Genomic DNA, 14343 nt, shown 5'->3' on the forward strand with positions numbered 1-14343 from the left:
CACGTGGGACCCCTGTTCCCCGGTCGCTTATGCTGTGAACAACATTGTTCCATGTGTGAACAGCGCCAGCGATCGTTTCCGTGTGTTACTCTCCGTGAGGCCTCTGTGAACATGTCCGACGCCGATTGTGTGTAATATCTTAATTGGCGGTTCGAATAAGGGTTCGAATTAGCATAATAATAATTGCCCACTCAGATCCTGTTTGATCCTTTTTTCTTTGCAACAAGCAATCCGGTTGCTAATTCTTAAAAATTGTAATCAAAATTATGTCATTAAATGAAAACAATTTCCTCGTACTGGTCGCTCACGGTACCGTAGAAGGGTATCGGCGTTAATTAGTAACTGGTGGGCCCGACCCCGAACATCCACAGCCGCCAATAACAAAAATGGAAATAAAAGCAATACGGCTGCTTGGAATGGCCGCCGTAATGTAAGCGGCGGCGCGCACTAACTGACGCATCGGGGATTTTTCGGACTATCTCAAAACAATCCGACCAACGATTTCGCCGTCTCGCCCCGGATGCTTTCCCAGTCTGCCAGTCTGTTGTGATTTTCCCGAGGCCACCGGGTGTCGGACCTCCTGGGGAGTGATTCACGATCGATTATGCGACGGTCGGCGTGACGCGCTTTATGTGCGTGTCTGCTTCGCCGCTGCGGGAAATTCCAAATACTCCGGTTAAACTCTACCCCCAGCCAAAGCCTAATGAAACTCCTGTTCGACGGCACTTGAACCCTACAGGAACCAGGCGGAGAACTGAAGAAGGAAACACAACAAAGCCAGGCTGAGGGTGTCTAGGCAAGCGAAACCAGATGTCGGAGCCATGCCGCGTTTATGACCCTTTCGGCACTTCGGTGCACTGTCTACGGCGCGGCCCGGGTAGCGATCGGCCGCCAGAGACGGGCCTCGTTCTCACGCACTAAGTCGGCTGGCTGGTGGTGGTGGTGGCAAGTGCCGAGCCTTCGGTCTCGGTTCGGTCGGTTAGTACCTGGCTTTGAGTGCTCGACAACGGTTGTGCGTTGGCGAGGCAGCAGCAGCGGGGTGTAGGTGCAAGAAGAGTGTCCATTGCCCGCGCTCCCGTACCCCCGTCCTCGGTGTCTCTCGAAGTGTCGCGTCTCTCTCTCTCGGGCGTATCCTTGTGACACAGTCTCTCACGCACCTTTTCTCATCGCGGCGCGACAACCTGCTCTCTTACGATCGTGGACGATCGGTCGGTCGACCGGTCGATCGGATCGGCTATTCCGGTGGCCACACTCTGCTGGTGACACACTCTCGCGGGACAGACAGTCAGCGAGAGAGAGAGAGAGGGAGAGACGCCAGAGAAAAAAGGCATTATAAATCGTGGCGCGGTCACCGATCGGAGCTCAATTGTACGTCCGATCCACTGGCGACTAAGTCGACGAGTCCGTTAGGAGCGTTTGAGTTTTCGAGCCCCGTCGACACTTGCGTGGTGGTGGTCACACTAAAATTCTTTGGCCTTGTGTGCTTCCTAGGTGCACACGAGAGTCTCTAGTAGAAGAGAGCAGCGAAAACCTTAAAACCGAACGAAAAGGAAAACCCCACGAAAAGTGCCCGGCTTGTCAGCAAACGATCCGACGGCGAGATGCAACGCAGCTAGGAAAACGAATCCGTGCCCGTGAAAAACCCGCGCCCGCGCGTGTGTGTGTGTCAGTGAGAAAAGTGTGAGCGATCGTTCCAGTTTTTCCCATTTCCACACTCGATCGAACCCGTGGGACTGAAGGTGAAAGTGTTGCGCACCGTATCGCCAATACCTGCACCACCGGGAGTGAGAATCGGAGCCAAACTTTGAAACCAAAGGACACAAAATGTCGCCCAAACCAGAGGAAGCCAGCATCCCGGTCGTCCATGCGGTCGACGAGCGGGAGCTGAACAATAGCACAGTCAGTTTGGGCAATCTTAGCGGCAGCAACCTGAAGCTGAATGCCTTCATCAACAACGCGTTCGTCAGCGAGTGCCCGATGAAGCTGGGCGTCGCCGACGAAACGACGAAGGATGCGCTCCGGAAGGGAACGAAAAACAGCAGTCGCGCCGGTGGTGGCGGCGGAACCGGGGGCGATGGCCACGGTCCCGGCCATGCCGCCGCGGCCAGCCCAGGCAAAATGGCGGTGGTGGAGAAGCCGGTCGTCGACTTCGATGACCTGCTGCCGCATGTGGGCGAGTTCGGGCGCTACCAGAAGATCCTGTTCCTGCTGATGATTCCGTTCGCATTCTTCGTGGCGTTCGTGTACTTTTCGCAAATCTTCATCACCCTGGTGCCGGAGGAGCACTGGTGCTACGTGCCGGAACTGCAGCATCTGTCCGTCGAGGATCGGTAAGTGGCGTCGCCTTTCCGTACACCAAGATACGACCACTAGTAGTAGTAGTAGTAGTAGTGTACGTTGAAGGAGAAAATGGATGCTCCGCGTTCGTGGTAGTGGTAACGCCCCGGACACGCTTGACAGGAGCCGAGACGGAAAGTGTCTTCAGCTCTCCGCACTGGGCCGCCATTCCTAACGCTGGTGGTGGCCATGGCGTCGAGTCGTGTGTGCCGGTTTTGCTACCACGCCGCCTTCGCTGGGTACGATAGTGATCGCTTCGATCGGATGTTTTGACCATAAAGCTGAGGCAGCAGAGGAAAAGCGAAGCCTCCTTCGACGACGCGCCTCTATCAAGGTTTTTCGCGCCCAGCCCCACCACCACATCGGGTGCATCGGGTGATGCAGATTTTTGTGTGATGCATTCAAATCGAAGTCGTCCCCGCGGTGTCTGAGGGCCGCAATGTATTATAGACACGGCTCGAAACATTGTAGAGCCTCGCTGGCCGTAGCCTCGGCCATGCTGGGGGAATGGGTTCCTTTAATCGCCTTTTAATGTTGCGAGCCGAGCCGCCGACACGTATGCGCAGTATGCACTTCCTGATCGAGCAAGGTCTACGGCGCACGGCCGCGAGTGCATCATCTTGCATCGGAAAACTGAGCTCGATTTCAACCGAAAGGGGCATAAAAACACCGACGAAGAATGCACTGAACAAACGGATGCATTGAGCCAGACACTTCCTAGTCGGTCACCTATGCGCGGTGTTGTTGGTAAAGTGTTAAACACTTTGCCGCGAAGTAAACTGATTCATCAACGGGCTTGGTGGCCGCTACATGTAAATGTACATTCTACGAATAACTGCGTCATGCTTGTTGCCGTAACGTGTTACATGTGTGCACATTCCGACCACCGGTGGCCTTTACCGTTTGCCGCCACCCTGCACTGTGGCAACCGCCATTACGCCCCGGGGCTTCAAATGCCAACGAAGAGTTTGGATGAGGATCTGCCTCCGAAATAAACCCAAAAGCCTCAAGAGAGCCATTCCGTGGCCTTGGAATGTTCATTATCGATGGCCCAATAATTAACTCCAGTGTGTTTCGCGGTTGCTCGCGGGGGCAATGAAGTCACATGGGGGGCCTAAGAGGCGAGATGTGTGCGTGATTAGCGCCACGGACCGGCAGCCAAAACCGAGCGCCCGATGCGGTAATAACCGCAGAAACCGAGCTCGCGGTCAGACCGCACAGTTTCAACTTCAACTTGACCCAAATTCGCCTGCCCGCCGCGTGTTGTGCGACAAAAGACGCCGGTAGTCCAATGTACCCCCCCCTCCGCCGTGTCACTAATTGCCAGCCAATGAATCCAAGTTCAAAGACGCATAAATATTGCTGCTTTTCCTGAGACAGTGCATGCCGCAAAAAAGAGGCTGATTGGCCTGGCAATTAAACGGAACTGGCACACCTGAACCGGTGACAGTGCTGGGAAGTGACCAGAAGAAAATGTGCCATCCGGACGGACACCGGACGGTTGATTAGGGAGGGCGTCTAATTGTAAACCACAGCGCACACCCGGGTTAAGGCCAGTCCGATCGGCCGCCGACCGGCCAATCATGCAATCGAACGCGTTTACGTGGTTCAATCACATTATGTATGCCTCGAGAGCCTCACTCGATCGGGCGGTGGCGATCACTTCAGCACGAACGCCAGCAGTGTGGTGGCCTCATTTCCAGGACCGACTGACTTCGGTGCGCAACGCCGGGCAGCTCACGGTAAATACCATAAATCGATTTGTTGGGTCGGGACCTAAACCTGATCCCACCAACTCTTCTGCAACCCTTTCCAGGTGCACTTGCGTGATGATCTACTAAATGCTTTCCATAACACAAATTGGCCCATAAACCCATCCGATGTTTCCAGTGACAATTGTTGGACCTGGACTGTCCCAGACACGAGCAACTGAAAGGTCTTCTTTGCGTTAGACTTTGGACTCACTCACCGATCGTCTTAAGCCTTACTCAATTACTGGTCAATTACTGGGCCCTTCTTGAGGGTTCACTCATACGCAGTTGTTGCAGCCGTTTTTGTGGTCAAAATCAATAATTCTTCATGCGCCATACGCGGCACGTGCCGCGATCGCGTCCCATAACAGCAGCGAAGTGTAAAGCCTCGGAACGGTGAATTGCGTTCTCAGGAGCTCGAAGAGCCATGAAGAGCACGGTTCTCATGGTCCATTGGTAGCCCGCACGTACGTGTGATCGCTCGCAGGGTGGTCGTAGCTGCTTTTGTGGCCACCGAACTGCTGGAGTGCCTCACGCCTTCCACGCCACACGCCACAGAAATGCGCTTGTTTTGAAGCGCGCGCGCGCGTTCGCGTAGAATACGGCGGAAAAATTGAGAACGGCTTGACGTCCGCCCGCCCGATTGAAGGTCGCAATTAAATTGTGCACAGCATGTGTGTGTGTTTTGCGTGTGCACGATCGGCAAAGTGCACAAACGTGTGTGTTTGTGTGTCTGCGTCTTGGCCGAATGTTTTATGGAGTAGCGAAAAACTGGCCGCCGCGTGGTGGAAATTCATCGCGCCGGTTTGATTCGAGGGTCAACCCACTGGCCACCACAGCGAGCGAGTGAAAGTCCCGAACGCGTGCGAGTTACTTACGATCTCCCCCTCTCTAGAACTGGAGTCTTCCAACGGCCACATCACCGCGTGTGGCGATCGAGAATGACATAATCGGGTTCCGGTCGCCGCCGCCGCTGGTAACGAGGAAGTCGGCCCATTCCGTCGACCCATTTCGCGCAACAAGTCACGGTCGGTCGAAGGAAGCGAAAGGAGAGCGTCTGCCACTGAAAACCGAAAAGCCGCCCCGTGTCGGAAGACATGTCCACATTTAATTGACACTCTGATGGAAACGTTTGCCAGGCTGCTGGAACCGCTGCGAGCTCGAACTTAAGAACGGCCACTTCCTAACGGAGCAACACATTGAACTCCGTACGATCGGTCAAGTGGGTGATCTAATTTTGAGACGGATCCGGAAGGAGCACAAATCCGTCGGTCACCTTTGGTTGCGTCAATGAAGTCGTGATTTCCTGACATGAACTCAACGGAGAGCTGCCACCGGAGGATCACGATCAGACTGACAGATGTTTGCCAGAACCAGCATCCTATTGCTGCGCACATTTCCTAAAACAAACAGAATGATGAATCGTTCGGTGGCATCTTGGTTTTTTAAACATTCTGGTTGATCTAAGTCGCATAGAAATTAATGAAGAAAATAACATTAGCTTAGAATGCTGTATTTGCGGGACTTAAAACCTCAAGAAAAGCATTTCTCCAAACGATCTTGGCAAACTCTGTGGCTCATTATCTTAGATCGCAGTCATCAGTGATCAGAAACGCTACAACAGAAAACATCCATCTGTTGATTAAAATGCTAATTTTTTGGCGTCCTTGGGCCCCTCAGATGACAAGTTGTTGTTTGTCGACAATATTGGATCTGTTTACTAGATCATAGATCCATAGATCACCATCAAGAACTCGCGCGTAGCAAACATAATTCATTCAAGTGATTTATGATTGAACAAGAACACTTTGTACCTGTGTCGGTCGGTCCTGCGGGGTGTGAAATCTTAATATGACAGAACGAAAATTCAACCAACCCGGCGGAAACGATCGCCACGGCCGAACCGGCACAATGCGGAAACACTGAACATGCCGATCGGCCGAAACGATGCCGTGGAGTGACCGTAACCATGAAAAAGGGTCTCCCTTCAGAGGATAGCTGGCCCTGCGCTGGTAGCTTGGCCGTAGCACGCGACCCCCCGGCTGCAAAGGCTCCAGCGACTCCCGCGCACCACCGACCGAAGCCGCGAACCACGATCGATTCTGTCTAATAAACCTTGAAATTCGATTTAAATCTATTCCTGCCAGATCCGGCTGAATGGTCACGGTTCCGCGATGGCGTGGCTCGCTGCGTGGAGTGCGTCGAGGTGCGCAGAATCGGAAGTCATGTGTTTTGTGATTATGTTATGGGTGTGTTCGCTGGCTTTGGACCGTTGGTTTGTGTTCTTTGTTCAGCTGCTACGGTTTCGTCACGGAAAAATCGACCGAACCACCTGTAGCCCTATATTCAATTTCCGTCTTTGGAAGCGCCCGTAAACGAGTTCTTAATTCGCGAGAGAATGAGTTTGCTGTCAAGTGTTTTGTTTGTTTCCATCATCGCCCGAGATCACGCCAATGTTAGGATAAGAATCCGCAGGATAAGAATCAATGTTTGGATAATATGGGGAACCAAACCGATTATGGCATATCACGATCGCTGATGGGCGCCCTTCAAAGAAGTGGCATAGTGGAATCAATTTCAAGCACGTCGCGGAAGAACGTAATTAGGCACTGAACAGGCTCCCGGATTGAGCCTGTGGTTTTGAGGTTGTAATTTGAGATCCCTCAGTCAAGTGGCAATTTCGTGGGTAAGGCAAAGGTTTTTCGAGTTCCGCTTCAATCGTTCTTACATTTACGACGATGATTAACCATCGGAACGAGTTAAGCAAACGAACAAAAAAATGTGTCTACTAATAACAGGTTCACGAGTGTCACCGCCTTCGATCCGAGTTCTTCTTGTCAATCTGTCAAAACTTTCAAAAACACGTTTCGCTTCTAACGGACTAAGCAAAAGGATCATTAATTATTTCCGCGCAGTGGTTGCCTAGCAGCGGCGTTGCTAGGCGACCTGTCGAGTTGGAAGAAAAAGTAGGTCTGGTCCAACCTAGTCCGAAACGACACCTACCAAAGATCGTTGGAAGTGATTGAAAGCATTTTACGGACTTCCGTGTTGCGAACCAGCGAAGGAGTCCCGCAAAAAACGAACACTGTCCAATCACTTCTATGATGGTTCTTTCCTCTGCCAAACGGAACTTGATCAAACGATCAGTAGTGGTGGGAGTGATCGAGAGGCCGGGTTCGAGGATCTTGAGATCCGCAATCCACTTTGAAGGCTTATTACTTAACGTGACGGCACCGCTAATGTTGGCCCCCGCGCAAGGGGTCGTACGTGCTCAAGGCAATTCGCCGTGGCGTTAGAGTTCCGCGTGAGTCGGCATTTTGCAGCATTAATTCGCATGCATTCTTTTGAGTGCAAATGCAAAGCTGCTGCTGTGCTATAAATAAACCAAAATGCTGCCAATTTAGCACCAGCGAAACGAATTCCGTGCCAATCTGGGAGCTAACGGTAGCTAGCAAAACACCACAAACTTCTGTTTTATGCTTAATGCCCCCCCCCCCACGGAATTGGCATCTAGCAAAGCCTTTGTTCAGGAGGTGTGTGCCGGGCCGTGTTGGTAAATCAACGAGCACAATTTTGCAGCGCGATTCCCAACGGGAACCAGTCCCGGAGAGGAGCATTGACTCTAGCAGCATCTCAAGGATACTCTCGGGGCAGGGGCGGCTCTGTGTGGCCAATGCTCTGGCCGATGCTCTGGCCCTTCCTTTGTGCTGGACCTTCGATAGAAGTGAATGTTGCGTTGCAGAAGCATTCGATCGGCGAGCATAACGATGACTACGAAGATGAAGTGGAAGAAATAGGAACATCGTTTCCACGGGCCTATAGCACCTGGAATGGCATAATGTTGGTTCGGGCTAGTCATTTATTAATTACGATGTTTTATCCCAAGAAAAAATCTATTAGCGTTACCTTATTGTGTCTGCCTCGATCGTAAAATAGTGACATTCTCTATCTTTCCGCTCTCTTTACAGACGAGCGCTGGCGATTCCTGTCGAAGAGTCGCTCGACTTTGGCCCGACTTTGGAGGGTGAAGCCACCAGCTACAGCAAGTGTTCGATGTATGCCGTTAACTTCACCGAGGTGCTTGCGAACAACATACGCAAGCCGGATCCATCCTGGCCAACGCAGCCCTGCCGGCATGGTTGGGAGTACAACTACACCGATGTACCCTACGCAACGGCCGCCACGGATGTACGTCCAGCACTCCACGGTGCCATCTCTAGAACACGTTCTAGCTAATCGTTCTCGTTTCATCCTTTCCCCGCCGTTTGCAGTTCGAGTGGGTCTGTGACCATGCCTATCTGCCGACGCTGGCCCAGTCTATCTTCTTTCTGGGCGCCATCGTCGGTGGGCTGCTGTTCGGCTGGATTGCCGATCGGTACGGCCGCATCCCGGCCCTGGCCGGGTGCAACATAATCGGCTTCGCAGCCGGCGTCGCTACCGCATTCGTCGGTAACTTCTGGCAGTTCAGCCTGTGCCGGTTTCTGGTCGGATTCGCCTTCGACAACTGCTTCACGATGATGTACATCTTAGGTAAGTCCACGATATCACGATAGTAGTCGCAAGAAGCTGCGATCGATTCAGCGATGCAAAAAAGGCATCTTGGTCGCGTGATGTTTCACAGTTTTGAGCGCGGTTTACGGTTCGCAACTTAGTAAACGCTCGCCACGTCCTTCTTATGAACCGATTCTGGCCGGTTCTCTGGCGTTGGGGTTCGGGGGTGAAGGTGATCGTCTGCGTTTGGCGTTGCGTCGAGCTGCAGGAAAAGTGGGTTTCACCTCCAGTCCTGTCCCGGCCCGGTCCGGCCACTATGGCTACTGCTACGTAATGTAACCTGAAATGGACCTGAGTGATTGATGTCGTAGGCACACCTGTCGGAGTCGGACCAGTGTCGGTCCGGTGTCGGATTGAGTGTTAATCGTTTCCAGTCGGCGATTCTATCATTTCGTTCTCCCCGCAAGGTGTTTGCTTTGACTCCATTCCGCGTCGAGGCTCTGGGTTTGAGGCTTGAGGAGCTACAAGATCACCTGCGGCACCCCGCGATGGTGTGTCGTGTTTGTTCAGTAATTAATTGTGGAGCCGGTTATGCTTTTTTACAATTTTACACCTAATTGCCCCTCGGGCCAACCAGGATCGGCTATCGGATCGTGATCCGTTGCCCCAGGCACACGGACATGCACCGATCGCGTGGAATACCCTCCGTAACACGGCGGCGTGGCATGTTTTAACACGGATTAACATATATTTTATGCTTCACTTAATCGAAACCCAATTGTCTCAGGGTAAGAAGCGTGTGTGTTCCCTAGCGGATTGCCTCTGACCTCGTCATTTCATGGTACCACCTTTGTGGCCACTAAAATTAACCACTTGACTGTTGATAAATAGTCGGACACACAGAACCATCAACCAGCAATTATCGCGTCCCATTCGATGTTTTATTCCCGCAACAAATCGTGTCTGAGGTGAAGCATCTGACAGATTTATGATAATTCCCTTTGTACGGGAACCGCGCCGAAGGTAGCCAACGCACGCGACAAATTGGCCCCAGGTGATGCTAATGAATGAAAATTAGATACCATCTTCGCCCGGGTCTTTATCTCCACCGGGGTTCATATGTCGCCTCTCGAGGGCACATTCCGGGCCGGGCGAAACAATGGACCCGTGCTGGCTCTCGCCAACTATTGGTTATGCGGCTGCCCGAGGCTCAAAGTGTTCCGTTTATGACTTCATCGGAGGCTAACTCATTCCAGTAACATAATCAGAAACGAAGCTTCCGTTTCTGCTGAAGCTGAATTCTGCAGTTGGATTTTATTAATATCGAAGTGCTTCCTACCGTTGTGTAATACGTTCGTTCGCGTCACTTTATGAGCTCCACTGCAACACATTTGGGTTTTTTCGGACCAGTTCACCTTGCGGGTGGGGAATTTAAAAACCTTAGTAGGGTCAACCACCGGTGCGCTCAACTTGCGATGACGAACTACCCTACCGCCATCGTTAATCAGGTCCTCAGTACGTTGGGTTCAAGTGCGTTCACAAGTTCACCACATCCGGTTGGCCCAATTAATGGCAGACAAAATCAAGGCGATAGCGCCAGTGTCAGCGTCGGCGGTTAGTGCGAAACTCCATTCTGTCCCAAGGAAGTCGCGTCATATCCTGGGAAACAAGTTTACGATTCTGGCGCGATACTTAGCGACCATTCTGGCACACCGGAAGTAATTGCCCTCAGCGCAGTGGCGAATGATTTCGGCTCCCTGAAAAGTGACTTCTCGCGCGCGCGCGTGCGTCCACTGCTTAAGGTCTGATTTTCGGTTCCGGTTTCGTGATTTCCGTTCCAATTTCGAGTGAATGTGTCGAGTGGCCGCGAAGCGCAGTGCTGGTAGTAGTGGCTCAAGGTCGCCCAGCCATGCAGACGAGCGGCTTCATTTTCGGTCCGCCGGCCACCCCACCCGTGAGGACGTCAGCGTCTCTTTGGGTTGATTTGAATTTTGCTCGCTCGGTTTTCCCGTTCTGGCTGGCCGCCTTTCACTTTACGGTGGTTACGGTGCGACGCTGGGGCCGTCCCGGAATGGGGCAGGTTGCTGCGAAAGGACACAACGCGGCGCTCCTTGGAGTCACTCGTCTAACGATTCGGAATGGTGCCGGCCCCCGGCGGGGGCTACTTCCAGTTGACAGGCAGAAAAATTCTTGCTCCTCCGAAGGTCATCCAACCGGGCGGCGGCACTGTTCTGGGCAAAGCGCGCTTCTAGAACTCGCACTTTGTTTTTTCATAACGTTTATGATTGCTCTGCTCGCCTACGGATCGTAAGACGGACCGTAAGCCTTCGAACGCGGAGCCGTTGCACCGTCGAATGCTGAAAACCCAGATTGCGTACTTTGGCTTTGTGAAGACTGAGTGTGTGTGTGTGCCAAAGTTTGCACGCAGAAAAAAGTTACATTCGGCCAAGGAACGAAACAGGACGTGAAAAGGCCATAGGCTCGAAACCTGTAACGCAGTTGGACCGGTTTGCTATGATTTATTTGCTCTGTCTCCTGCGATTAGCCCGAGAAAACTTAATCAGACAGTCGATGTGTTTATTAAAAATTTGTCACTTTGGTGACATTGTGCCATTCCGAACGCGCACTGCCGTTCAGTTCAATAAATGTCAACTCGCCTACTTTGCGTGCTTAATGTTTACTTCATTCATAAACTGCGACAAGCTGGCCAAGAAATGTTTCTAGCAGGAAACGATCGTTTTAGTTCCATTTCCGAGCCGATTCCGAGAATCGTGAGGTGCGTTACTCAACCGGCGGCTGAAGTTCTCGGCGGCAAAATTATAAAGCAAGTCTGTCCGTCGCAAAGCCCGGCCATTAGGTAGATGATCAGCACTTCCAGCGGCGAGGTAATGCCAGGTGGTCACCGGATTGGTCCCGGTGCACCAGGGCCACAGGGCCATGAATGCAATTTGCTTCGATTTCTAACGCCACCTGCCACGGTCTACATTAATACGCGTAACGTGCATTAGCATACCCCGCGCTCCGATGAGCTTCAGGACGAGGGCGCTGGAATACATCCGTCAGGGCGAGTTATTAACGCTGGATGAGCGCCCAAGGAACGCGGACATGAAATTAGGAAAATGAGCACATACAAAAAATATGCCATTAATAAATAACACGCACACACACACGCAGGCAGATCCTGGTGCGCGGGCGGAAAACGAGGTGGCAGAATAAATAAACATACTAATGGGGTCCCCGCGTGAGGGCGTAATGTAGAATCGGAGGCACGTTTTCCTTAAAGTCAAATCGAAGTGTGTAAATATGCGGGGACATTGCTCTGCTCCGCCGCAATGGGAAACGCACATTAGCACGGCGACGATTAATCCGCGGCATTGCGTTGACCGTTGGCAACTACTGCTGTCGCTGGGCCCATTTGAATTGCCTGTTGGCAGTTCGACATCAACCGGCAGAGTGGAGTTGCGTGCCTGTAAACTGGTTGCCGCGCTTCGACCTATATCAATCATTGATTAAAAAGACATTTCTAATGAATATTAGATACGTTGCGTGTTCTGTCCGCCAACATCTGGCATACTTGGGCTGGCATGTTGCCGCTTTAAGTACCTTTGAAGGAGATGTAGCGTAAGAACGGGCCATGTAAAGAATAACAGTATGCGTAATTTAGAATGCCTTTTGTGGCCATTCAACAAATGTTTGCATTCATTACCGAAATTACATGTTTAATTCAAAATTTCCGCCAACTGCGGTCGATGTTTTAAATTCGATGTTTTACTCAATTCGATTACGCCTGCTTGATATGCAATCCGTGCTTCATTCACTTTCTTTTTTTCAGTTCTGGAATACGTTGGACCGAAATGGCGCACGTTCGTTGCGAATATGTCGATCGCGCTGTTCTTTACCACGGCGTCCTGTGCGCTCCCGTGGATTGCGTACTATCTGGCGGACTGGAAAGTGTTTGCTATCGTCACCTCGGCGCCCCTCGCTTTGGCCATTTTTACCCCCCTGTTGGTACCGGAATCGGCAAGGTAAGTTAGTGGCGGGCGGGCGGAAGATGAGGCCTCGTTGTTTCAAACGCACCGCACCATTGCTGCTTCCTTCGCAGATGGCTCGTTTCGCAGGGTAAGATTGACAAAGCAATCGGAATCCTGAAGAAGTTCGAGAAGATCAACCGGAAGACGATCGATGCCAAAGTGTATCAAGAGTTTAGCGATAGTTGCGTGAGACTCCAGGAGGAAGATGCGGCGAACAGCAACTACTCCGTGCTGGATCTGTTCAAGACGCCACGCCTGCGCAAAATCACCATCCTGCTGATCACGATCTGGATGGCGATCTCGCTCGTGTTTGACGGACACGTCCGGAACGTGGGTTCTCTCGGACTGGACCTGTTCTTCACGTTCACCGTGGCCGCGGCCACGGAACTGCCGGCCGACACTTTCCTCACTCTGACGCTGGATCGTTGGGGTCGTCGTTGGTTGGCCTGCGGTACGATGGTTGCCAGCGGGTTGTTCAGTCTCTTTGCGACCATGGTGCCAATGGGTAGGTAGTGCGGGGCAATCTCTCTTGCAGTCGTCACACGCTAACCACTATATCTTTTCCTTTTATGACAGGTGCCTACTCAGCGACACTTGCCATCCTGGGACGTTTCAGTGTGAACATTTCGTACAACATTGGGCTACAGTACGCGGCGGAACTGCTACCGACCGTAGTCCGGGCGCAGGGTGTTGCTTTCATTCACATCATGGGATACGTGGCTAGTATCGTTGCACCGTTCGTCGTCTATCTGGCGAACGTGTCGCCCTCGCTACCCCTTATCGTGCTGGGCGTTATGGGAATCATTGGCGGATTGCTATCCCTTATGCTGCCCGAAACCCTAGGACACGACCTGCCGCAAACGCTTGCCGATGGTGAAGAGTTTGGACGTGGGCAAAAGATTTGGGACTTCCCGTGTCTCACGAAGTAAGATCATTATCGCCTCCGGTTGGTTCACGAAATGCTCACTCTCTAACGTTCTTGCTCCAACAGGAAAGTGGATGACTTCGACACCTGTGACGATCTACCGGTCGAGCGGTTCACGCGGTGCTCGTCGAAGACCTCGATCGGAGCATCGCTGAGGGCGTCGACACGAGGCGAACTTCGCTCCAGTATGCTGAACCGATCGGTGCGATCGCGCGTTTCCGTGCGCTCGCTGGCACAGTGCAAGGAGGAACAGATGTCGGCCGGTGTGTAGGCCACCATTACGCTCTATATTTGTGTAATGCTTCCTACTAGTAGACTAGCGCACGTTTTCGAACACTCGGCACCACCGGCCACCGGGGGCCGGGAAGGCCGACCCGAAGACGATGCGCTATCAGAGTCTAAATTTCATTTTAATCGGATAACTTTAATTCCTCGGGCGAACGGGGTACGCTGGTGGTACCGATTCTAGTCAACCGTATCGGATGATTTTCGAGTTAGTAGCACAGCGAACCGCAGGTGCACACGGTGCACAAAATTGTTAATATTCCAATCGCCAAATTATCCTCCCGACCGCGGACAGAACGTGCGCGAACCAGATCGGCAGTATTTAGTGAGTCAGCAACCCAGCAGTGGGGTGAACAGGATGGCAAACTTTCCTTCCACCGATCGAAGCCAAGAGCGGGAGCACCAAGTTCCTAAACAGGGAACCGTAACGCGTTTCAGTACAGCAAAACAGCCATATTGCAACAAACGGAGTGGCCAAAAACTTGAGAGAAAAGTATTATTATTTCCTCCGAGTCCGGATCGG

General features: G+C 52.2%; 1 protein-coding gene across 1 annotated transcript; it reads left to right on the forward strand.

Annotated features, from left to right (window-relative positions):
- The first annotated feature begins 1824 nt into the window (after nt 1–1824).
- On the forward strand, nt 1825–13806 carry LOC128267538 (carcinine transporter). Its single transcript, XM_053004394.1, has 7 exons — nt 1825–2330; nt 8057–8276; nt 8360–8618; nt 12412–12604; nt 12682–13115; nt 13187–13535; nt 13602–13806. The coding sequence occupies exons 1-7, from the start codon at nt 1825–1827 to the stop codon at nt 13804–13806; spliced, it is 2166 nt and encodes a 721-aa protein (XP_052860354.1).
- Nucleotides 13807–14343: the final 537 nt, after the last annotated feature.

Source organism: Anopheles cruzii, chromosome 2, assembly GCF_943734635.1.
Source record: "Anopheles cruzii chromosome 2, idAnoCruzAS_RS32_06, whole genome shotgun sequence".
In the NCBI taxonomy this organism is placed as follows: Eukaryota; Metazoa; Arthropoda; class Insecta; order Diptera; family Culicidae; genus Anopheles; species Anopheles cruzii.

Bases quoted from the DNA above. Each gene is read 5' to 3' on its own strand.
- LOC128267538 (XM_053004394.1), top strand. From the start codon at position 1,825: ATGTCGCCCAAACCAGAGGAAGCCAGCATCCCGGTCGTCCATGCGGTC. The intron at 8,277-8,359 runs GTACGTCCAGCA...CGCCGTTTGCAG, and splicing joins ACGCAACGGCCGCCACGGAT to TTCGAGTGGGTCTGTGACCA. The intron at 12,605-12,681 runs GTAAGTTAGTGG...CTTCCTTCGCAG, and splicing joins TTGGTACCGGAATCGGCAAG to ATGGCTCGTTTCGCAGGGTA.